Genomic DNA, 26,939 nt, shown 5'->3' on the forward strand with positions numbered 1-26,939 from the left:
GTGTTTCTTGTTATATTTCTGATTTTTACATTGAGGATGTTCCACTTATTGTTAAGCCTCTGTCGTTAAAATTTTTTTTTTTTTTACTGGGGTTATCTGAAAACAAGTAACTCAAGTATACGTCTGTGTTCTGACCTCTAAAGAAATAAAATAAATCAACAAAGTAGGCCCACCTGACAAGGTAACAGGGTGATTAAACAGTTTTACAAATGATGGCCTGCTAGATTCCCAACAGTCTTAGGCATCCAACAGTTGTGACATAAATAACAGTCCTCACACAAGTCGGATTCATTTAAATCAACTGTTTTTGTAAGTTATGCAACAGGGTTATCTAGCTGTTATTCAAAAATAACCAGTGTCAGCTCTAGTTCTTGATAATGTTTGGCTTTCATCATACCACCTGACTGGATTACCGCTCAAGCCTCGTAAGCCTCACCAAAGTCCAGCATGACATTTACAGCAGTATATATTCAGACGCCCAATCAGGCCAGCAGCAAAAACTTTGGAAAAGAATAGAGGTTTAACCATCAATGAGAAAAAGTTGAGACTGCACAGAAGATCAAACAAAAAAACATTTAATACTTTCAGACAGTTTGAAACAGCAACATTTGATGTTTCTTCCCATCAACTCATCCCTCAGACGGCACTGCAACAAGAAATGTCATTCACCAGTGTCTGGGCAACTAACGACTGTGGGGAATCTTTCTCAAGCCATACAATACAGTTCCAGTCACAAACAGCACTCGCAACTTTGTTGTGCAAAAAAAAGAAACCTTATGATCAAAGACCGAAAAAGACCATCCAGACTGGCATCAGCAGCAAGTCCGAAAGCCAGGCTCTGTGATGGCATGAGGTTGTATTTGTGCCCTTGGCAAAGCTCATTTACAATTTTGTGATAGCAACAATAATTGCAGAGAAGTTCATAGAGATTTTAAAGCAACATATGTTGCTTTCAAGATGTCATCTTTTCGAGAGACATCGATGCATGTTTCATCAAAACACACTGCACACATTACAGAGGCATGGCTGCAGAAGAAAAGCGTGTGGGTAATAAACGGATCTCCCTGCCGTGCCCCCAATAGAGAATGTGTTGAGTCTTTTGTTACATAAAAATGTGACAGCGTTGACCCCCGTATTGTTGCACTCCTTAAGACATGATTTCAGGAAGAATGGTAGAAAATAACACCGGGAAAATTTCATCGCATGATGTCTCTATGGTGTTTTGAGAAGAAATGGAAACATTACAAAGTGGTAAAACCCCAACTGATTTCCCCCCCCCGATCCAGTACATAAGGAACAGTGAATGAGCAAACCTTATGTCTTGTACTCATAAGCCCAGGCAAACGGGAGTTCTTTGAACTGTTGTGTGTGTGTGTGTGTGTGTGTGAATCAAATATTTGTGACAGCATAGACCCAAATATTAGCCTGGAAAACCAGCGCCAACTGCTGGACGGCAAAATGTTTTGCCTGCGGTTGGGTCTGGCTTCGAACCACTTTTCATTTTGAAAATACTGCCCTGAATCTGGCAGATGGCAACTAAACCAATCACAACGCAGAGATGTGTTTTGAATCAACGCGGGCGGGGCAGAGGGTCAGAGCGTTGGCCTATAGGCACAGACACGGTTTGAAAGACAACGGGTTGTGCTCATCAACAATGTTCCGTTGTATCCATTCATCGGAGCCAGACTAAATTAGACATCCAATCCATTTAGGCTGGTTTATCAGGCTACCCAAATATTGGAAAACAGGCATTTTAGAATATTGCTTCACAATAAGGTCGAAAACATGTGTAAAGTGGTATTGAACTATCTTTTAATTTGCCAGTTATATTTTCAATCTAAGACTCCTGGAAAATCAGTGGGAAATTCCAAAGACCCAAAAGAATTTCACTAATAATGTGTGTACATCTCTCTAACTCCTCTTGGCTTTCCTCAACAACCATTCAAGCAATATAATCCAAACATGTGTTGTGTGTTGCTGGGCAACCAAGGAAGTGTAGTGTTGAGTTTAAATTAGTTTGGATAAGCAGTGGTCAACAGTTCAAATGACAATTTTCTTTCTACTAATGAATTAAACACACTATAATTTACTGAGGCAAGAATCTTGAGGAGTTGGGGTTTTCGCTAATGACTGTTCATTAATCACAACATTTGCTGGTGCTAAAATGATGCCAAATTTTATTACTGATTCATTCTTGAACATAAACATTTCTAAACATCTCTTGCAGGTAAAACATGTTTGTGAGGGTACCATCAGAAATGGCAGTCTACACCACTGTCCCATTCTAATCGACACAACTGTTTGATCTCAGCTAGCATGCTGCACTGACTGTCCTAATCTCACTGAACACATGCAAACAGTACACCTACAAGGTGTGAACATTAATGATAATGAATGTGGAAGATATGATTCATGCTCTCCATGGCACACAGGTGTCCTGCCAGTTATACACTTACGTGAACCTCTTTTCTGTTTGTCACTCCGCCATCAACATGTGATTCTCCTTGAAAACTGCGCACTTACCATTAAAAGTGTCCTTCTGAACCTTCTTGTTTGACTCAGGGAAAGATGTATTGGGGTAATGAGAGAGTGGAAGTGAATGGATATGATAATGTAGGTGATGTGGACAAGATTAAGTCAATAAACGTCATTGGAATAGTCATGAGATCCATATTACTTCCTTTGCTCTTACCTACAGCTGTAAGCAGGTATAAAACACAGTTGAAAGAGGAGTGGTATTAGGTTGTGTTGTTTCTTAGTTCACTTGCCTTTAAACCAGTATTTTTTACCCCAAATCACAGCCCGTAAAATTCGATATTGCTCTTTTTCTTTTTCTTCTTTGCACTCTGCATGCAGACCCAGAAAAGGAAAGATTCTATTCAGAGTTAAACAGATCTGCTTTAGCTGCTGCCATGATTCCAAGCAAGTCCATAGCTGGCTGTCTGCACCTAAAGAATCTCCACCCTGCTGATTATAGCTTTGGACTCTTGATGTAATTTCTTTAGCCATTTCAGATTTGCTGTGCTGCAGCAGTATCAGTCTGGCAATGTGTGGAAATCCTCAAAGGATTACCAAAGGTGAGATTATGGGGAGAGGGACAAAAAAAAAAAAGAAAAGCTTGTCAGTGGCTATGGTGGAAACCAATCTGTTATAAATACGGCTTAAATTAATGGTGAGAGGTAAACCCTCAATTCCCTCAATGAGCTGCCTGGGGGCCACAAATAGTCTATTACTGATAAGCTGTCATCAAAGTTTTGTCACGCGGGCATAAAGTATGGAGTTGGGAGTAGATTAAGTGTCTAAAGTTGCACCGCCATCCTCACTATGCTGAGTCATAAAAGAAGAATGGCAATAGCTTGGAAATAACTCAGTCACAAGCTTTAACCTTTGTCACCATCAATTCTGTCCGCTTCATAGTACGCTCTCTCAATCGAGTCTTTTCACAAAACCGATGTCTTGCATAGACTCTGCTGTGTATTTCAGCAGTGTCATAGCAATGTTCTTTTTTTGTGTCAAAACATCACACTATAATAGTTAGAGAGAAATCTGGGCCGCAGAGATGCCAACAAAGCTAAATCTCACATCACAATAATGCTGCCGTCCTGCCTGCCACAAGTCAGAGACCTAAACAGATGCTATCTCACCAGTCATCTATCAGCCTGTCCAAACAAAAAGCCACCAGGGTATTGGGAGGCGAGTGGAGTGGAATACGCATGTCAGTGCTGTAACTGATGATCATACCGCTTAAACGAGTTAACATTTTAGCTCTAATGGCAGGAGGAAGATGAACTTGCATGTGCAGCCAGCTCTGTAACCAGAGAGATGCAGACATCGGAGACAGCGATGACAAATGGTAACACCCTGTAAGCACAAGAGCAACAGCAACACTGGCAGCAATACTCCCGTGGCCAAAAAAAGTCCCAGAAAGATCCTGACAAAGAGATGCTGAACACTATAGAGGGAGGAAAAAGACACAGCAAAGCAGAGGGCCTTCCTCTGTCAGATGAGACTGTGGCGAAAGACATGCGGGGAGATTAATTTCCTGGGGGCGTGCCACCTTCTTGCCTTTTCTGACCCCAGCAAAGAGAAAATTGAATAGATCATTTTGCAGGAGCTTGGCAAATTCTGCCGCAGACAGGCTCTGAATGAGCTGCAGCAGTATCTTGTTCACATCCTTGCACTCCTTCTCCAGGGTGTGCTTCAGTGAGTCCTCAGCCTGACAGCCTAACCAGGACAACATGTCAGTCATAAGCACCACGGAGGATGACAATGAAATAGTCATCAAACGTAATTGGTGAAATATTGTGGACAGCTCCAGGCCAAAACCAAATGGTATGTGCATACACATAGAATATAAAGCAGCTGGGACAGTATATGTACACAAACTTAAATAAAACACTTAAATAAAGCTAGGCAATGATGGACATCTTTGTTCTTTCATTCCTTATCAGTAGACAACCATCTATATTAACCAAATTGTTACGGCCCCTGGCCTCTAGAGGCTGTGCATGTGCATGTCTATTTGTTTATGTCTATGCAGATTCAAGTGTGGGAGCACTCTCCGGTGGTTGGCTGCCTGGGAACTGCAGAGCAACACTATTGGACCAGCGGGAGATGACAAACCAATTAGTGAAGGATGATGTCCACCTGCACGCTATAAAAGGCTCCTGAACTCATTTCCCCACGGGGGACAGCCTTGGGAACACAATTTGTACAGCTGATCCGCCACTTTGCTTGCTGCAGTCGTTTGTTTGATGGTTTATGGAAACTTTGATTGAATTTGTACTTCCACTTGTTTGCTTGGTTTAGTATGTTGAGTTAGCCGACTCTAGTGTTTCCAATTAGTCGTTTGTGTGGTTACAGTGTACCCCCTGTCTTGTTTTTGGAACTTTTGTCATTGTAATAAATTATTTTTAAACTTAAACCTTTTCCCTCTGGACACATTTATGTTGCCAACCTGATCCCCTAGACCTGGGTTCGTAACACAAATCTTCTTAAGTAAATAAGCTTAGCGAAGAAATACCAAGCCAAGACGATTTATTTGATAAAGTTTCAAACAATAACATTTGCACATTACTTTTGCCCTATAGTTGGAATTGTAATTTGTAGTGTAAGTAATACTCATGAGGCATTCTGCCAGAGTAAGAACCCTACTTTAATTGATGGCCACAATAAACCTGTGTCAATAGCATGCATATGTCTTGACAGTGTGTCTGGATAACTGAAAAGTGTGCGAGTGTGCTCATTAGTATTGCGTGATAAGTAAAATGTTTGAAAAGGACACTGCTGCCATGTCAATGCCACAGAATCCGCAGCGAAGACATGGTCCCATTTCACAGAAACGTTAAAGCAAAGGTCGTTCACCTGATTATTTCTTGCTCTTACGTGTCCTTTGAAATTTCTCCCTCTAATCATGCTCCTCGGCGGTGTTAGTAGTGATGTTAAAACTGCAGCAAAGTCTCTTAACTACACCTCCATACTAATGTACTGTAAAAGCAAAAGAGTGTGAGCTGCTTTTAACTATTAGATAACATCACATTAATATGGGCAGTGCATTTCAGGAGGTTCTTTGAAGTTACATGGCAATTTATTTGCTTTAATTACTTTCCTTTCCTTACTAACAATTTCAGTTAATTGATTCCCTAATTCATAGAAATGCCTTTCAGTAACTTTCTGAGAATGTTCCTAAACTGGTTAAATCCTAAACAGGCTTGTAAATTGTTTTTCAGGTTATCTGAGGCTAATTCTAATTAACGAATTAGTAATATCTTTATCTTTGATATTTGCACTGTCATAGTGTTATTAGTGAATCAGTGGGATACAATAAGGAGGAGCTTTTGTTTTTGAAAAAATAACACCAAAACTTAGTGTTTATAATTAACATTTAGATATTTTCCATAAGTTCAGGCTGCTAGCTAAATATTAAATACTTTGCTAACGTCCTGCCAGCTACTCACTATATGCATAGGCTTTTTTTGACAACTAGAACATTAATCAAAACAGTGCAAGCATGTTCACATAGAAACATGCTTGTCTAGCTGTATCAGGCATTCATATCAAAAGGTGAAGCATGACTCAACTCAACGGAAAAGGTTGAGTCCTGCCAGAGATGGTTGACATGTTATTGTGTCTCCTGCAGTTGTTTACAGAATTATCTTACATCTTCTAAAAGCACTAAATCTCTCTGCAGATAACTTAGTTTTGAATTTTACTTTCAGCCACCCCCACTCAAGCACCCACTCTCTTTTGCAAAGTACCTTGCTTATTTGATAGAGTAAGTAAGTGACATTTATTTGTAGGGATATTTTAGGTCCAACAGCTGAGCAGTTAGCAGTAACTTCTCTCCTGATTTTATAGAGGGGGAATAAATGTTAAAACGTCATTACTCTGCCTTCTTTAGCAACAATTGTGCTAATCCAGTCCACATTTTAAATTGATGTCCCCCACTTTGCACACAACAGGCTGCCAACACATTAAAACAAGTTATTCGCCAAAGCAACAGGTTTGATCTGATATAAGTTTGAACAAAAGTGGTGTCACTGTTCCTGCCCCCAGCTGCTCCTATTTATTTACCCTCTCTTGCTTCTTCCTTAATTACAGAAAGGGTCCAGGCTTGAGTGTCATGACTCCAGCTCCTAGCAATCCTACATCTCCTCGACTGTAGAGTGCAGTCCTCAACTTAAAAACTCTGTGAAGCCACTCTGCTTATTCTAAACTGGCAGGCTGCTCTTTGTCCTCTTCTGACCAGTTACTTACGTACTTCTGACCTTTGATGTCTGGAAATGTATGGCTCGCTGCTGCCAACCTGGACTCAGGAAGCCCCTTTCGGGACCCGGGTTCTGGTCGTAAAGTCTTTAACTCAGTGAAATGACTCGGGAGTGGCAGCCATGCTAAGTGCTGTTTAAATGAACTAAGCAAAACCTTTGCCCCTCAGACCTCACTAGCTGGCTTTTCCCCACTCCATATCCTTGTGTTGATCTTTATTGTAGAGCAGATGCACAGCCAACTCAATTGACTGTTTGCTAAACCAAGATCCAGAACAGCCATTTATATTGATAGCAAGGGATGCAGGCTTGTTATGCTTTGGATTTCGCCATGTGCAGAAGTTGTGTGAATGGGAATAAAGTAAAACCATCTCTGACCATTGAAATACAAAGGCTTAAGAGCAGTGCAAAGAGTAGTTTTGGGGAAGATGTGCATTACTTTTCACACATGGATGTTTGGCCTATCCAGCAAATCCCACCAATGCTTCTCCTGCTGGCTTGGAGCTAGCGTAATATAGACGACTAACATCATGAGCGCTGTAGCATGTTCTGTTGAATTTTCTCAGTTGAACACTTGATAATCTTAAAATTGATTTAACACTATTATTGTTGGGGACTAACCAGTTCCATCCTGTAATATAAGAAAGTAAAGTGACGGTAAACACTAAAAAGCTAGCTTAAATCTCTATTTCTAATTTATTGTTTACTCAATCAATCTCCTTGTTACAGCTTAATAATAAACTGTACATGGTGATACTTAGAAACTGGAACTGAGAAGCTTTGGTTTAACAAACAATAACTAAACCAACAATTTTGTGTCTTTTTATAAACACATGCTTATTTTATTAGTTGTCCCCTTAATCCGACTTAAAAAAGACTAAAACATGCTCTAGGTTTTTAGCATCTGTATAAATCTGTCGGTGCTTATAGCTACTTAAAAAAAACCTAATGCACCTTCAACTTTGCTAGTGAGAAATTGGAATTTCTCTGGATGCTTGATTACAGTATATACTCATGGAGAGCACAAACTCTTTCCTCTCAAGTCCAGCCTTTCTGCTCTCATTAAGTGATATGTATTTGATATGGAGACCACTTGGGCTGTAATTACAGTAATCATAAGAGGAACAGTGAAAGAGCTGTAACTGTGCCCCTGGTAGTTTCAACATCATGTCTCAACTCTTGTAATTATGCCCAGACTTTTTATTAACTGAGCTGCATTCACTCAGGGGAGCACAGTCAAGGGAGAGTTGCTTTCAAGGGCCCAAGTCGTTGTATATAAAGCAGCAGCATTTGATAATACTACCATATTTCTGTATCAGTTTTTGCTTTGTTTGAAAGTCTGTGTATTTGATGTAGCCCCTGGCGGAAACTGTTGTGAGAAAAATGGAACTTTTCATTTTTTTTATCGTTAAATGATAGTGTGCATATGCATGTGTGTACCCATAGCATGTATCATCCATTAATACGGTATCTGTGCTTGACAAATTTACTTGACTGTATCATACATTAATGCTAATGAAAGTGTAAAAAGGACATCAAACACAAAATAAATTATATTAGCTCCAGGATATCCCTAAACCTTTTCAGCCTTGATCAGTTTGATTATGTGACCCGAAACCTTTCAATTGGAGCTGAAGTTGAAAGCTGCATCTTTTTAAACTGGCCTTTGTGTTTGAGTGTAGGTTCACAAGGCTAGGTGTATGCTTGCCTTCCACCTACCCACACTGGCTAACAAAGAGGACAATGCCTACACAAAGCTCCATCCCACTGGTGCTGGTGCAGAAACTGTACAGAATGATTCAAATTGTTCATGCTGCTGTTGTATTCAGTACAGCCATGTACATGATTTGTTATTCACCCACCAGGGTGTCAACAGAAAAAATTGAATAATACTAAATTCTGAGTTCTTTAAAGCAATGCCTTCATATAAAAGTGATAAACACAACCACATGTTACATGGAGTTGCCAGCTATTTTGATTGTTTAAGTAATTAAACCTATACAGTGTTGTGAGAGTCTCGGGACTCGTGACCTATTACACAGTGTCATTGTTTATCAACCAAAAAATAAGTACAACCCATATTTCAGGAGCTTGCAGGAACCATTGGCGTGCAAAAATCTTCAGTAACTTGCAAATCCTTTCATGTATGTTGTCAGTCCCTCACATGCATTGAGCATTTTTGAAGCACATTTTTTTTACTTTGATTGGACCATTGCAACGCTTTATTTCTTCTCTTTTTCAGCCATTCTTTTGTGAAATATTCTGCTGCGCTTGGAATCATTCTGTATTATTGCGTGACCCAATTTTGGCTCAGCTTCAGCTGTCAGATAGATGGCCTCACATCTGAGTATGAATTCATGGTTGATCTTTGTGTCTGCAAGGTACCCAGGTCCCTTGGCTGCAAAACGAGCCCAAATCATCACCATTCGACCACTGTGCCTAACAATTAATTTGAGGTGTTTGCGCTGATATGCTGTGTTTGGTTTTCTCCAAACATGGTACTGTGCATTAGGCCCAAACATCTCCACTTTGGACTCGTTTGTCCAAAGAACATTGTTCCACAAGTCTTGTGGTACGTTCAGAAGCAGCTTTGCAGACGTAAGTTGTGCTGTCGTTTTCATTTTAGAGAGGCAATTCCTCCAAGCAGTCCTGCCAAATAAGCCATACTCCTTCAATCGGGTAACTGGGATATTTTCCACCTGTGAAGAAAATTTTTACTGTAGAATGATGGGCACAATGGTCTTCTAATCCTTCTCAGGTTGATGGGCAGCAACAATTGATTCTCTAAATGCATTGCTGATGTCTTTCCTCCATGGCATTGTGTTAATACACACCTAAATACAACATTTCAACTTTTATAGATGTGCTCACCTTTGCTAAAGATCAGATAATCAAGAGCATTTTATTAGCAGCATCTGGCTGCTACTTACCCTCTTCCTATGGAAGCAGTAAGAAAGTGCTTAGTTTTTCACACACTGCTTTAGCATTTTGGCTTGGTTTTGTTGAATTAATATTGACACAGTGTACTGGGTCATTAGTCACTGGAATGGACGAGGTTAGTATACCCCTACATTTATTACACCACACAAAGATCAGATTCATTATGGGTGGCTTTTATCAGAGCTTTCTTTATGGACAAACTCGTGAAAGCAGACTTATTTAAACCCTTGATATCTGGTGCATGTTTTGGTTGCAGACCCTCAAAAGGCCTTGAGAAGACAGGCATTGAATGCAATGGCTTCAAAAAGATTTCTAAATGATTTGAAATAAATTAGAGGGAAAATAAATAAACAGACTTCAAGGGCTGTGCAGGGCTGACCAACCCAGCACATTCAGCCTAAAAGCCCAAAAAATGGTCAGTCTTCAAAACATAAAGGACTTCTTCACAGAATCTGCAGACAACTCGGGTAGCTTTTGGTGTCATATGAGCACATACGTCTACAGTGATCCGATTTTTCACAAATTAGACCCTCATGGGTAAGGTGCCATGGAAATATCTTCATGTTCAAAATGAATATTTATGAGTATAAAGCAAAACTTTTGTTAGTTAACATTGAAATTAAAATAAGGTCTTTTGGAATAATTTGTTCTGGACAGATTGGTCGGCCACATTAATAGAAAACATCTTTGGAACAGACTTTTTTTTTTTTCCAAGAAAGGAACATTATCCCAACTGTGAGGCACAGTGGTGGCAGTGGTGACTGTGTATGTTGCAATTATTTTACTATGAATTGTGCATCATATAATCACACATATATCTATTTCCAAAACATTCACCTATAGGCAGTGGTTAAAAGAAAATCAAATGTTTACAAGTAAAAAAACGTGTCAAAAAGCCAATCATTTTCATGAGATTAACTGATTTTACACATGACTGGATGAAGAAGAATTAAGGTCTGCGATTTACTCTGAGGAACTGACAGGAGTTTGTTGTCTGCATGGAAACAGCATGGAACAAAATAGCACAAATACATAGCAACCAGATTGCAAGTCTTTTCGTAGTCTGAATACTTTTTAGTCATTCTGTCTACAGTTCAAGTAAAACAAAAACACATTACAATGTATGAGCATGTATGCACATTTTTTTGTGAGAATAAGTATGCACAAAAAGGAGAGTCACAGTGGATGTCAATGTCTCCACATGCTAGAACATGCAAAAGATAACTGAAATAAAGCCAGTGTGCGTCGCAATCCAATCTAAAACAGAATTTCTGCTCAAAATTGCTGTGATTTTCTGTGACTTCTGAGGGAAAAGTATGTCTGCTGAATTTTAACCAGGCACTTGAGTTTTGGCACTGGTCTGGAGACTGTCCTTCTCCTTCAATCAATAAGTCTTCCAGGTGCAGAATATTATGTATAATGATAAAACACAAATTCCAGTCATAACTTTGATCAGGCTGAGAGTAACTCGGTGCCGTTAGCAGCCGCTGTGTAATTACCCGGCTGGCACAGACCATAAGGGAAAACCACACTATGCAAATATTTCATTTTCCCAAAAAGGCTCTTCAGGGATCTGTTATGTACACTGCAGAGGTAATAGCTGCCAAAGTAGATCATACCACACAGGCATAAAGGAAAATCCATATCATTAGCCTTAGCTTTAACATCCTAATCCAGGAACATGGTTGTAAGAGGTTATCTTTAAGTTGCAAAACCGAGCCTGTGGGTCGACTGTGGGAGTGTGTAGGGGCTGCACAAAGACATAATTTTCGGTGCCAAGAGGTAATGACTGCCCCTTCTCTGAACAAAGCCTCCTCTAAAATGTCTGACAGGCTGAGTGACAGCTAAATAATTTTCTGCTTAGTGTAATACCATAAAAGGTTTGCCTTCTGAGATAAGTCTAAAACCTTGAGGCTGAAAGGCCTGCAAGAAATTTGCATGCAGCTCTTGATAAAGCAATATCTCGTATTCCTCCATGCAGCGATGCATTATGATCACAAGCAGATGAAAGATAAGAATGGATCTTATACGTGTATATACAAACACCAAGGGTGCACAGAGATGAGTGTTTTCACTGTTGGTTAATCTTTCTGTTCTGTTTTCTTTGTGAATTTATTTATCAAGACCTCAAAAATAACAAATCTGAATGCATTTAAATCGTGTCTCTGTACAAACACCACCCAAGACAGCCTTTTGAAATAATTTGTTAACAAGAAAAGCACAGAGTCCTCTCAGCTTAGAAACTGTAATGTGTATCCCCCTTGATAAATGACAAAGAATGAGCTAATTAGCAAATGTGTCATGTTCTCATTATTTTCTGACGAATTCTGGATGAATTCCCCAAATGTATCTGGAATTGAAGATCTTTTCCTTATGAATAAAGCACCATTTTCTGTTGAGTCTTTCCTCCACAGCATCATTACACAGAGCACAGCGAAGGTTCAGAAAAGACCTTAAAAAATAATGAATGAAGATTTTCTCCTTTTCTGCGGGGATCTGCAAAACCAGAGAGCATATGTAGCGACCTTTCAGCACCTGAGAGTGGACAGCTCCTCATCGTCACCTCCAGAAGACCCTGAGCTCCATGAACCTACACTACTTTGCACATTAATCACAAGCAATGAGCTTCACTCCTTGTTATTCTATCTATCTTTGGTATGAACTGCACATGCAACTCCACTGCCCTCAGAACTGCTCAAGGTTAAGCACAAAGATAAACTAAAATTCGGACAGGAAGATCATTAAAATCAGACAAAAGACTGACTGCCTTTTTGTAGCGGATGATGAGGTCATGACACAGAGACATGTTCCACCTAAAAAACGCTGCATGGAGCAAGTGGACTTTATTTTTAGAGCTTATTATCATCACCTATTAGGCAGACAACAGACCTTTGGTGAAATACTAAAACATTTACATCCACAAATGGCAAAGATAATGAGCTAAATGTGATTTTTATTTATTTATTTATCTATTTATTTACATTTATTTTTACAAAGAAACCACTATGTTTCAGCAGAATGAGTTATACACTAAGGACTATTCATGGAGAGTAATTTCCACGAGTTTCAGGTCGACGTTAAAAGCCCACACTAATACATTTCTTTACATGCACAACCCAACAGGCGGTTTCAGTCCATATTTTTAGAGGAGTGTTGCAGCTACAATATAATACCCATAAATGTGTTGTTCAAAGTTTCTATTGATCATCATAGGAAGAAGCAAACCTACACCGAAGTATTGTGCCTTCTGTGGAGTTTTAAAGCTAATTTGTTCTTGTCTCAAAGCTCTTAATTCATATCTTGAAAATATCTATCCATTAAATTACGGGACTTTTGAGTGAAGTTTGGAATACCAAAAAGAACAGTTGCACGTATCATTGCGGGGATTTATCAATAGAAATGATTGTAAATCATCCAGCCTTGGTACAACAGCTGTTAATAGTGTGTACTCCAGTTAGCGTCGTTCCGTTGGGAAACAAGTGTCAAGCTGGAAATGAAAGGAAAACGCAAACTCACCATAGAGGGATATAATCCGAAGATGGTGAGGGAGAGGACCGGGTACAAGACGCTCAAAGGGACCCGCATGCTGTCGGGCTCCTGGCAGCCACTTTTCTCCAAGGTTCAGTCCTTTAACATTGAGCTTCTGCCTCAGCGTGTTTGCTTTTATGTCTGTGGAACCGCAGGGAGAGCGCTCTGACAGCGGCACAGAAAGCACGCGTTCAGCGGCATCACACCCACCGCTCCCCGGTACACCGACTGAAGGCAGCGCCGAGGAAAAAACTAAGTTTGGGGCGGAGGAGAAATATTCAAATATTTCAGTTCGAGACTGCAGGGGAGGCGCACCAATATGTGACATCACTCTCTGAGTTCATGATCTATCTATCTATCTATCTATCTATGATATACATCACTCCAACTGGCATGAAATTGCAGTGGTGTGACACATTGCAGACAAAAAGAAACAAACAATAATACACATAAAACTGAGGAATAGCGTAAAGATTTTCTTTTAAAAAGTGTTTCCATGCTTGACCGAAACCTGATGTGAGATTAAAAACAGAAAATGCTCCGCTCATGTGCACTGATTTCACAAGCGTTGCATTTGCAAATATCCAAAAAAAAAAAAAAAAAGAATTGATGGATGCAGTTTGGATTAAGCAGAGAACTGCAGGAGTATTTTTTTTATTTATTTTTTTTACCCGTTTGCTCACAGGGGTGATGAGCACAAATGCTTGCCCCATCCCATTTTTTCTGACAAGTAATCCACTTGGCAAGGAAATTACACTTCTGCTATATCCTTGTGTTTTACTGAATGGCAGTGTTTAGGACCTCTGAATATCAGTGTCGTTTGATTGGGCAGAATGTTGTAAAAGAGACACAAAACTTAAAAGATTTTTAATCAGACCCCCAAAAATCAACTCTACTAGCATCAAGTGAACAGTAAAGTACATCCATACTTAGTTTTACATATCTGGACTTATAGAGAGGAGTTTGTGGCCAACTCAATGACTGTGAGGTGTCCAGGTCCTGTGGCTGCAAAAGAAACCCAAATCATTAGCATTAGCCCTCCAACACTGTGCTGGATAATTGGTTATGAGGTCTTTTTCTAATTGTACTGTCATGAACTTTAACATTTAACATGCTGGCTGAGGCCCATGGAGTCTGAAATGTAGCTCTTGGGCTTCATGTATTTTCTCTGAGCTTTGCATAATCTGACCCACAGCTGTGTTGAATGTTTTCCATGTGTGACCATCTTTCAGACTGTAGAATGATGGACTCCACACTGTTTGAAAATGGCCTTGTAATCCTTTCCATGATGGGCAGCAACATTTGTACATTACAGTGGATGGTATGTTGGGATAAGAGTACCATCTTGTCAGGAAAGCTCTGGTTATCTGCATGTTGCTGTCTGGTAGCTAAAATGTTGGTCAAACTGGTCAAATTTGATGGTGAAAGGGAGCGATAGAATTGAGAAAAGGCATTGGAAACGTAGAATATAGAATCTTACTTCCAAACAACAAAATGCATTAAAAAAAAAAAACATACTGTGAAGTGGGTTGCTGATCCAGATGGACTACCTCCGGTACCTTCCTGCCCACTCCATACTCCATACTAAAGTGGATGCACAGTGTATGAGATGAAAAGTTGTATTTCCAGCTCACATAAAATTTTGCAAAATCGAACCCCCTTCAGTGGCATATCCAATAAAGTAAACCAATTATAGCCCTTTTAAATACCTTCAGCTGCATGTTCACTTAGTGGATTAATGGTCATAGTGTGTGATATGAATATATGAATATTTGCTCTAACTTTGGAACTTGGCAAAATCACTAGCAGAAAGGATTTAGACATGATTTTAGAGGCTGGTCTTTTTGTATGTGCATAAAAACAAGATCCTGAAGGTTAGTATGCAGGGTTGCTGCACACAAAAGACAGCCTCGTTGCTACTGAGACCCCCAATGTGCTAAACAAATCTAATACAAACATACTAAATAGCAAAATCCTCAAATTTAATGCAGCTCGATGTTTGTCCAAATGTTAGAGAAGCTGTCCTTCACTAGCTCAAAAATGTCTCTGAATGATAAACCTTGCGATGAGCATTGTGCTGCAGACTGAATGTAGGCCTACTGGAACAGAAAGAACGCTGCATCGCACATTCCCAGTGTTTTTTTTTGTTTTTTTTTGTCATGCTTTGCTGGATTTTGGGTTCTTGGTTTCTGATATCATTTTCTGTCAAACCTACAACTTTACTTGAGTTTACCTGGGTTTTAGTATCGTCTTTGTTTTTGTTTGACTTCTGATGAGAGTTCATTCAGGTTTTGCTCTGTCTCCATAGTCTTTGTCCAGATTATACAACGTGCTGTTTTTCTTTTTAAAGCCTGAACTTTTGTTCGCCAGAGTAGGTTTTACTGCCGCCTTCGTCACACCTGGTTTCTGTTGCTGATTACTCTCACCTGTTGTTAATTCATTATTAGTCCCTCAGTATATAAACAGCCTGGTTTTCTTAGTTAATTTCTACTTGTCAAAGGTCCCCCCGGTCAGTTATTCATATGTTTTCCCCTGAATTTGTTTCTTGTTCGTTTAAAACTTAGTTTTTCCAAGCTTTTCCTTCCCTGGCAGCATCTTTTGTCCATAAAAGTCTCAGTTTTCATCACCTCCTCTTAGTACAGCATTTGGGTTCAGCTCCTGCTCTGGCCACAGATTGTAACTTTTTTCTCCCCCTCTGCTTTTTGCATCTAAACAATAGACAAAAGTTGTTTTTTTTTAAAGTCAGGATGTGAGGCAGATGAGAAGCATTCTACCAACAATAAAACCCCATCCCAGATAGATAAGTGAGTCTGCTTCTTTATGACTCTCATTCAGGGAGCTGAGGGCTTTTATATACAAGGCTGACACTTGGTTTCTCCACAGCTCTGTGGTTACATCTATGTGAGATATTCAGGCATGAGATATTCATGAAACTATTCATCAGAGGAAAAGCAGCTGGAGATCAGACGCTGGTGTAGGCTTTTGTGATGATGCAGTCTCTGGAAACGTAGCCGTATGACGATGCTGAAAGTTGTAGTCATCTGAGGTCTTAATAACCCAGTAATCTGCAGCATGGCACTGTGTGTGTGGGGTTCTCGTGTTGTGCTGTCAATCTGAATCATTCCTGACGGTCTGAAAGTTACTCTTCCTTTTTATGTTTTCTCTTTTCTTTGTTTGTGTATATCTCAGCAGGTCTTTCCGGTGCTCTTCCCTCATTGTCTTTTTCTTCTTGAATGAACATTAAAAATAAACATGGACGCTTTCTCTCAGCGTTAAGTAATTCTATTGTGTTCACATAATATATATGCATTGGATCAACATAATCTTCTAAACATAATTAAATCTTGTAGTACGAACAAACACTTTGTCTGTGTTACTTATGTTAGCCTTGTTGAATGAATGGAAGCAAATCTAAATGAATAGACATGACTGACATGAGTAAAACCTTTACTGATTCATTCAACAGCAAATGTGAAATGAATTAATCCTACCTGGTTGTTGAGGCCCTGGTAAAGAAGTTTGATCAACCATAATATTATTATGTTAATTCAATGAAAAAAAATTTATTCTGATAAACAATTGCAAAGCCATTTTATTGTGTGGATAATTGATCCATTTCCATTCTATGTTTATTCAGCAAGTTATTATTTGAAGTGCTTGATTTACTTACAGGCAAAAATGAATAATTTCAAAAACATCAAATCAATGCATTTATATCATAAAGGCATATTTCTTTGTAGTCAAAAAAGAACGTGGCATTGTGTTGTTTTTTTCTTTGTGTGTCATTTCTTTTATAGTTTTGTAAACTTGCTTCACGAGGTTCTCATTTCCTGTGGTTTTGAGCTAAGTGCATCAAAATGTTCAATAAATTTTGGGTATGAACAGTCCCACAAGGGAATCCTTGAATCCTAATAACTTCAACGAACATTGATTATGGAATAAACAAGTAACACTGTCCTGGAAGATTCTTCAACCATTAGGATCATTAGTGACAGGCAAGGGTGTCAAGATTGGGTATTAAAGGAGCTTCCACCAAATGCTTAGTATTTTCAAGCAAGAATGGGTCATGGCTCACCTCTTTGTTTTAAACTCTCTCAGAGAGTGTTTTTTTTCAGTAAAGGAAAAAAAACAGAAAAATGCAAAAAAAATACAAAGCTTCAATGTTATATTGCGAGAAAGATTTAGGGAGTCTGAGACAATCTCAGTGGCATAGGGGGTCACAAAGTTATGGAAAATATGTGTATTGTGTATGAGTGAAGAATGTCAGCAACAAAAGAGGCATTGGGATCTATTAACAATACGATGTCACTTTGACATAAGATTATTGAGGTGTTCAGAACAGCCAGGTTGGGTTTTTGACCCAGAGACAACACGTTTACATTCATTTTCTTAAAATGATAGAACTTCCAAATCCAATTCCAATTTTGTCAATTTTCCATAGGAAACAAACAAAAAAAGGAACACTTTAAAAGCTGCGATACATACTGAAAATCTGAATATTTTACTTTTTCATGGAAAATATGTAATCTTGAATTGGATGGCAGCAATGTGTCTCAAAAGTCCAGAGAAGTTAGCTTTCCTAAAAAGAAACAGCTGGAGGAACGTATTGCATCTAATTTGATTCATTTGCAACAGGTCAGTGTCATGATGAAAAGAGCACCTGAAAGAGCCAGAGTCCCTCAGACGTAAAGATGGGCAGGGGTTCAGAATTCAGACAAAGACTGCGCATACAAAACAGGAAGCTATTTCGCAACTATACTCGTCAATGTAAAACTGTAAAGACTTTGAATATTCAATCAGCTACAGGAAATAATATCATCAGAACATTCTAAAAGTATGGAGGCCTCTCTGTGCTTAAGGGACTCAGTTCAATATCAATATTGCATGCCAGTGATCTTTGTCCCTCAGTTGGCACCGCATTAAAATTCTGTCATAGAGATCACTGCATGGGCTCACTTCCAGAAACCATTGTCTGTGAACACAGTTCACCCTGCAGGATAAGGCTCTATCGTGCAAAGAAGAAACCACATGTTGAAATGAATCCAGGAAGGCTGCTGTCTTCTTTGGGCCAAAGCTTGTTTAAAATGGACTGAGGGCACTGACTGAAAATCTGTTCGAAGGTTAGATGAATGAAAATCTTGAATCCTTTTTATCATGACATCATCATAAATTCCATATCCTCCAGAACAAAGAGAAGAGGGACCATCTGGCTTGTTATCCACACACACTTGGTATGGTATGGAGGCGATTTAGTGTCTGTGGACGGGGAAACTTTCACACGTGAAAAGGCACATTAGTGCTGAAAAGTATATACAGTTTTGGAGCAGAATATCCTCCCATACTGGCGCCCTCAGTTCCCAGTTATTTACAGACTGTTTTCTGAAGAAGAGGGGATGCTACACAGTGGTAAATGTGGCCCTGTCCCAACGGTTTTTTAGATGTGTTTCTGCCATCAAATTAAACGTGAGCCAATACTATATAGGTTTATGAAACAGATATAATGTATCTTTCAAAAAGGGTACCTCAGCAAATTTGAGTTAATGTTATGTATGATCACCATTATTCTTCAACAGAGCCTTGGACAAGCTCTTTTGTCATTTCATTAGGCAGTCTTCAGGAAGAGTTCTCCAGGCTTCTCAAAGGACATTTCAGTAATGTTGAGGCTCTGTGGAGGATGCATTACTCCATAAGACCCATTGTCACTGATTTTTCAGCCCAGCTCTTGTGCCATTTTGCACACCTCAGCCCTTTCTACCTCTTCCAGTTCCTTAAGAATGGCTTCTTAAGAGCCTTCCTTCCATTGAGACCATTTCTGATGAGCCTTCAGATCAACTGAATGGCCAGATGCATCTGTCAGGTCCTGTGCAAAGTATTTGCAGGATCTTTTTCTCCCCTGTTTTTATAAAAACAATCATTTCAGATACTCTTTATCTGCTGTACAAGTTTTTTTTTTTATGTCTGCCATCTTTTCTGTCCTCCACTTCTCCAGTTTCCTCCCATTTTTCAGGACACGAAGCACATCATGGTCATGCTAATAGCTTTTCGAGTTATCGTTGGCATTTTTTTGTGGATGCAACTAAAGGAATTGGGAGTTTTTTTGTGTTAGGCTGCTACAAGGAAATTGCTTAAAGATAAAATTTAAAATGGTCTGTATTGTTATGTGTAGAAACAACACTAGTTCAAGCCCTTATTTAGCTTGAATCATTCATAGGTCAGTGACTCAACACGCAAAAACACATTCCTATGCAAATTTACAAGTACAAGGGATGGACTACAAATGAGGGAAATTTTTGCCAATGTCCAAAGAAAAACTCAAGAAAGCCTGATGAAAAGTTGTTCAAGATCACTTTAAAAGTATTACAAGATTGCAATGCAGTCTATTTTGGAAATGAAAATTTTTGCACAGTACTGGACCTGTGAGAGCTGGAAGATCACATGCAGGGGAGATGTCTTAGTTAAAATACACCCTGTCATATTACAGGCGCACTGAGCCTCCTTTTTAGGTTACCATGGTGATGTTCCACAGTTGTGCACCATTTGGCCACGTCTCCTGATGACTGACTCAGATATTGACGGGTACTGAACATATGTGGGAGACCAAACTTGTGTTTTGTTGCACTGACAAAGATCCAAAGTGGTAATGGGAACAGCAGCCTGAAGTGTTTATGATTATTTTGTTGAACACTGTGTAACTCGGGGAAAACTAGATTAGATTCTTCTTTGAATTTTCTGATTTATAGTCATCGTACACATCCCTTTTTTTTCCTGAAGAGGAGACACTGACTCTGATAAGGAAATGCATCCATGTGTCTCTGTTAATAAGAGAGTGACCTCTTGTCTCTGGGTGAAACGATGAAATGAATTAAATCCTACCTATAAAGCAGATTACTGAAATAGAAAAGTAACCTGGAAAGGGTGCAGTGCCTATTCACACTGTCATAATAGAATCTCAGTGGGGTGGGTTTTTAAAGAGCGACTTCAGATGTTTAAGTTAGAGTAATTAAATTTAAACAGATCTGCTTCTGCCGGGAGACCAGTGAGATTATTTCTATATTCCCTCTGAAGATTGGCTCTGCCGTCCGTCAAACGTAAAGCTGTTAACACATATCCATATACAGGAAATGCTTTTGCATTATTCAACACTTTATGAGATTCCATTTACAGGGACAGTCCTATTTATTTTTTGCTTCTTCAAAGCATCCATCTGCTCTCTCCTCTTTTGAACTTTTAAACAGACTCTACCTTTTTTTTCCTGGCATTCTTGGGTTATTAGTCTTTTTGGTCTTATGACACTTTAATATACAGCTGAACGGGGGGATAACATGAGAGTGCTTTATATTTTGCCAAAAATTTAACGAGTAGTCAAAGCAGTATTCTGAGGAGAATACTATGCCCTGAAGTTGTCAGTCAGACTGTTGGTCTTTTGGCTTCTTTTTTTTTTTTAATGTTGTGTAGACTTGTTTGTCTACTCTCTGCTCTCCCCACAGGAGACTGTCTGAAAGCGCTGCAGAACCCAAAAAACTATTTAAAAAGAAATAAAAGGGTGTTGCTTGCTCAAAGACATTTGTATGATTTTCTTTTTTTTTGTTTGTGTAAAGTACAGTGAGCCATGATAAAATCGATTTGTATTCAAGCATTATGAAGATACAGCCCACCTTCAATACCATAAATCATGTGAACATAAATCATAAATAGATTCAAATCCATGGTGCTATAACGGCGGAAAATCTTTGAAGAAGCACGTTTAGTTGTAAGCAATTGGCCTCCTGGGTTTTCTCCAAGCATTTTTAAAATCAATCAAAAGAACGCAAAAGAAAAACAAGTAGGCAGATTATTTTGCTAATGAATAAGTGCAAGACTAGACTTGGTGAATCAGTAAGGGTCCTCGTGTGCAACAAGTGTGTCCAGAAGGGCCACATCAGAGTCGCACCTGTGCAGCCCAGAAGGACGACCTGAGAAACAACCTGAGGAGCACTTAGACTTTGAGATGGTTTGACATGAGGTTTACACTTGAGTCATCCAAGTGCCCCTCTGTGACATGAAGCATGAAAACAATAGACTTACGCACAAAAAGGGAAACAATCTAATTGTCTTTGTGTAACATTTCACGCTAAATTCTGCCTCAGTAGAGGCACAAATTCTGTTTCTGCATGTGTGTTCCGAGGTTGTAAAGTTATTCATGTGCTCTATTTTCTGTCATACTTGTTCTGATAGGCATTGAACAGGCATTAGTTTGCCATCCACAGCTTCTAAGAAAACAAAAGCATATGTGTTTTTCATGTCAGAGCTTGGCATGTTTGGCAGGAATTTATGCTTTTTTCATTACAACTTTTCCATTTTCAGTAGCTATTTCCATTCCTTCTTGTCTCCTTCGCATTTTTATCCTAGAATTGCATTCCTGCTCTTGTGCTTTGCTCATGTAAAATAGTTGCTGTGCTGTCCCTTCATTACCCACCCCCCATTTCATCCCTCTTTCATTTTCTCCCTTCCTCTTTTGTGGCATTAGTTGCTCAGCAACATCAAGGTATTTTTGTTGATAAAGACAAAATAGCAAGGAGGAAAAAAACATCACATTTGGTCTGAGGGTTCTTTTGTCATTGTGCAGAGCTGTTGAATTTAAAAAGCACTTCCACTCCAACTGTTATGTAGAGATTAAACATTTTACCACTTCTCATTACAAATTATACATTAAAAAAAATTCTGGTGGTGTTTTAGGTGTCTTGTGTGGTCCAACGGAGCTTATAGGTTGATGGGCAACTCCATGCTTTTATATTTATTGTGTGAGGACTCACTAAAAGCATAGCAGTGGTGCACATCTTAAAGAGAAGTAAAAAAAAATATTCCTGCAAGATGGTGTCATTAAAATGCTTAGGTCGAGGCTGGGTGGAGATATGCAGCAATTATATGATGCCAATACATCGTGATGCTTTGTGCTGACTGGTCGGCCCTGGTTTTCAAAGATTGCATCTGTGCCAGCATAAATCCCTGTTATCCAAATATGTGACCTCCAGGATCGTCACCAGTACTGGTCAATAAACATATGTTGCTGAGGTTATCATGAAGGAAACCACAGGGAGATGGTTCTGCGCTATATCAGCCAGTGTGATCACATCTAAGCATCGACTTGGGTATGTGGCGTCTGTTTGTTTATGATACAGGACATTTCATTTGTACAAACATATCACAGTTGATAAAAAGGTCACTGAACCGGCGTCCTGTCATTGTTCAAGCTGATGACCGTCGCTGTCTCGTCACATTATGTGTAGCTATGTTGCTTCCTGCCACAAAACATATAGTAGCTCCATAAGAAATGCTCAAAATGGTAAAATCACAATATTTTCTGGGCTACAAAATTGTTACATGTTTATACCTGCTTAACAAAAACCTAAAATCTATATTTTGTATCACATGAAAGTATTGCTCCTACATTAAGACTGTGCATTCATTTGTAAATTGTACCTTATTGATGTTTTGCATTACATCAAACTGTCACAAATGAGATACATTGTGTAACTTTTACACGCTGTGCAATATAATAATAAATATTACAGGAGGTATGAGGGGTAGACAGAGGTGTCACACCACGGAGAGCCATGCTAGTGAACTTAATTCCAGCCCTATCCGACCAAAAGTTGTCCAACTTTCTTTCGATCGTGGTTGGGTCGCGTAAGATACGGTCAGGTGAATAAAAAAAAATAATGTTGAGGCTTACTTAGTAATAACAAGTAACAGATGCTTCATGAAATGAAAAGAAAAACTTTCTTCATCTCTAATTATATAAAACAGCAGGAATGAAAAGGTTTTACCACCTCACACCTTTTATCTTGACTCTCCTGTGTTTTAGAAATGTGAATGAGCACTCCTATTATCATTCTTATGGCACTGGCTTTTTAAGGCTGATCACTGAGCAGTTTTGGTCCCCACTGTGCAGTACCCGTTATGGTATGTAGACCAATCAGCCGTAACATTGCGACCATCTGACGAATATCACTTCAGTTCAATTCCAACATTCTTCATTAACTGAAAATGTCATTAAAGATATGCTATTATTATCGTTAAATTTTTTAAAAATAGATCAGCTGACAAACCTGTCGATAATTGAGATGCTGCATAGAGGAAGGTGTGGTAGTAATCTTCAGAGGTTGCCATCAGTGGGTTGGGGTGTTTTAGTAGCTTGGCAACAACCTAGCACACAATGGACAGAAATTCACAGCCAGCAGTTGAACGTCTGTGGTGGAGAGACATGTCAAGGATTGCACCATTTGTTGTTGGCAAGCTCTGTAATCCCTCCTCCTTCCCTGTTACATTTCTGTCTGCCCATACAGTCTTAAAGCTGTGCAGAGAGGTGTTAGAGTTGTGCTTACAGCCATGTCTTAATGGAAAAAATAATATTGGCTTCTTGATATTTCTGCTGTATCCTCAATAGGTGAACAACCTTCCGGTTGCCATGGTCATACATCAAAACCCGTAAGAAAAATTGCCAGTTACCAACAGAAGTCCTTCCAGCAGCACAGCATCCAAGCTGGCACAGAAATGTTTTTTTTTCACAGAAAGAAAACTCAGGAAAAAATCTCTTGAAGATGAAAAGAAAGAAAAACGTATGTCCAGAGTCAGGGTGTGGACAGAGAACATCTGATGAGGTGTTGGACAATCTGTTATTGGGAGATTAGCAATAGATCCTTTGGGCCCTATGGGATGTGGAGTTCTTTGTCATGTGGGAGTTCTTCCTTACATGAGCAGTGTCGACAGCCATAATTCTAAGGAAGACTGCAACTGTGGGAGAGTGCTGGTACATCATTAGGGGAAGGGCAACTGGTCTGAAAAATGTTGAGATAGGTGGGAAGAGTCAAAGAAAGATTCATGTAAATGCCAGGTTTCCATAGCAGAACTTTGCACTGTAACAAGATGAGCAGCGTTGCACATTTGACTTATCAGTGGTCATAATGTTATGCCTAATCCTTGTATAATCTGCAATATACCTATAGCATAGCTATTCTTCACTGACACTCAGTGTCTGACTGGTCATCTTGACTTATTGATTGTCACGTAGGGTGTGATGTCGTGGCGTGGAGAATGTAGGACACGGATGCAGATTCCAAAAACAAAACTGAGCCGGAACAAAAAAACTAAACTATGAAACAACTTGGCAAAAACAAAAACATGAGTATGACTAAACTAAAGGACAAACCTGACTTGGTATGGCCAAACAAGGAAGCCTGGGTGACGGGGACTGTGAGGATCTGGCTATAGATTCATGGGAAACCTGGAAACTAAATACTGAGGGAGTGATTGGTGAGTGAGTGCAGCTGTGGGGAAAAACACAGGTGTTGTGAGTGAAGGTGATGGCAGGGCAACAGAAACTATGGGAACATGGAAAAACTAAAGACAAGACCTGAACTTGAAAACTAAGACATGGGATTAACTTAAAACATGGCAAAACTAAACAGGAACTAAAAACATGACAAAAACTCACAGGCGTGACATTGATTTGATTTATCATGAGAGTTTAATTGCATTGTTTACATTGTGATACTTCTCCAACAGAAGCCAGAGAACTTTCAGCACCACAATGATCCCAGTGTGCACTGCTAATTACAGTGTACAGTTCACCAATTAACTTCTGCTTAAATAATTGGCTTTTGAAAACTGGGAGCTGAATAGCCTCTTGAGTATGACTCATCCCTTGTTTGTACCAAATATAGATTTCTTTATGATCCTGTATAAGAAAATTGGCCCTTGTTTATTAGTTATATTTATTTATTACGAAAGTGTAAATCTGATGGGGAATGTAATGCATGCTGCCTTTGCATGTGGCTCTTTCAACATTATGCAAATTAAGCCAAAGGATTTCAAAGGAGCCAATTACGTGAGAACCGATTCAGAAAAAAAACGCATTTGAGTTTTTTCTACTTTAAGCTAAAGTAATCAACTTCTGTAGATGTTTGGTGGCAAATCTTGGGTCATCCAGTAGAATTTGTGCAAGATGTCAGATCCTTTTCCTAAAAAAGGATCTCTATCTTACAATAGTGCACATAATTAGATTACAAAAGAAAAAGAACTAAATCAAGAAGATGTTTATAGTAGTTTATGGCTTTAAATGTTTAAATGTTATCAGTTCATCGCTTTCATTAGTTTTGTAATTTGCTGTGGAGAAAACTTGCCACACTGTTACCTAATCATGACTGCTTGGCCAATCACATTCCAAAACAACTACACCCCCCCACCCATTCCTCAACCCAATAAAAAAAGTGGATTATTGGGGGCAGGCACAACGTCTCAGTTTTTTTTTTCTTGTCCTTTCTTATCATTTTGTCTTACCGCAAGGTAAAACTACAATAAAGAGACGTCTGAGACCAAGTTTCACAGGGTGAAAAGAACAGGGGGCATTGCCGACAATTACAAAAGTCTTTGCGATACTTTACAAAACTCTGGTTTGTAGACTCATGTCGAGGCGTTACAAACTACTCTCCAATCATTCATGCAAACTAGGCATGTTCAGTTTCAGAACACCCTGATCACATTTGATGACAAGAGGGCTTCACTTCCCAGATTTTCCCTCTGATTGGCCAACAACATGTCTGCATGATTAACAGTGCTTTAGTGTCCATACAACAAGTAAGAGTCTTATGTAGACCTTGTCATCTCAATTACAGTTTTTTTTTCCCCTCCCCATTTGAGATATCTATTGAGCTGCAGAGGAGTGCAGACCAGCAATTCTATCACCTTCTTGCATGGCTGAAAAGTCTTGGGGAAATGTCAGCTTGCTCATGCTGAACCACAACAGTGGCTGTGCATATAGAAATTCAGCAGAAGTTTACTTCTGCTTGCTTGAGGTTACTTTTTGCCTCACATTTCGTGAGAGTATTCCAAGCAACATCTGAATCCATAAAAGGTGATGAAGAGCACACTCTTCCTCTTCTTAATGGCAAGGATTCTCATTAGAACAACACTTTGAGTCAAAAGTAGGATGCAACAAGTTGAGGCCTGTTGCAAGGGGATTCTTGAAAGCCTGTCAAAGAAAACATTGCCGTTCAAAAAGGGTATATCTATTGACAGAATTTTGTGTACTTCCATGGATCAGACTAGTTTGTCAGGTTCATTCCAGAGGGCGTTTTCGGAAAGGGCTTTTTCTTGAGGGTGTTCGGGCAACAATGTTTAAGTAAGTAGTACAAATCAAAGTAATATCCACACAAAGGGTTTTTTTCCCTATCACAACCGTGCCAGGAGACATTACACAGGCCCCCCACCCCCACTGCTTGCCTTCCCATTGTGCATCATGATCATTACCCCCAGATAACTGATGGGCATGGACCCAGCTATCCGCAGATGTTCTTATGTGTCCATTGTAGGCATTGTTTAGCGTTGGCCACCGGTCAGGTTGGGGCTCCTGACTGGTCCAAGACTACTCAGCTCCAAAAAAACTATCATACTCTGTGCACTCTGAAACCTTTCTGTTAGAACCAACATGAACTTTTCAGCAATCTGACCTACAGTAGTTTTTCTAATGGTTTTGACAACATTAGGCCAACCCTCACTCCTCACTTGTATTAACGCCTCTGTTACCCGCTCAGCATTCTGCAGTTTTCCTTCCTTAGACTGCTTTTGGAAGGACCTGACCGCTGCAAACTGGGAACATCACACAGGGGCTGCTTTTGTGGAGATGTCATGAGTTAGCCATCTTGCTAACAGGTTTTAGTTTTTTTTTAC

At 39.4% G+C, this 26,939-nt stretch overlaps 1 protein-coding gene across 1 annotated transcript in view; it reads right to left on the reverse strand.

The window, feature by feature from the left end:
- Positions 1–13,471, reverse strand: part of olfm3a (olfactomedin 3a) — a 30,972-nt gene extending 17,501 nt beyond the window's left edge. Inside the window, exon 1 of the mRNA XM_075452196.1 lies at positions 13,221–13,471. Within this exon, the coding sequence (XP_075308311.1) occupies positions 13,221–13,289 (69 nt within the window). The 5' untranslated portion in view covers positions 13,290–13,471. The remainder of the gene's footprint in view (positions 1–13,220) is intronic.
- Between the last annotated feature and the right edge of the window lie 13,468 nt (positions 13,472–26,939).

This window comes from Odontesthes bonariensis, chromosome 20 (assembly GCF_027942865.1).
Source record: "Odontesthes bonariensis isolate fOdoBon6 chromosome 20, fOdoBon6.hap1, whole genome shotgun sequence".
NCBI classification, from domain to species: domain Eukaryota; kingdom Metazoa; phylum Chordata; class Actinopteri; order Atheriniformes; family Atherinopsidae; genus Odontesthes; species Odontesthes bonariensis.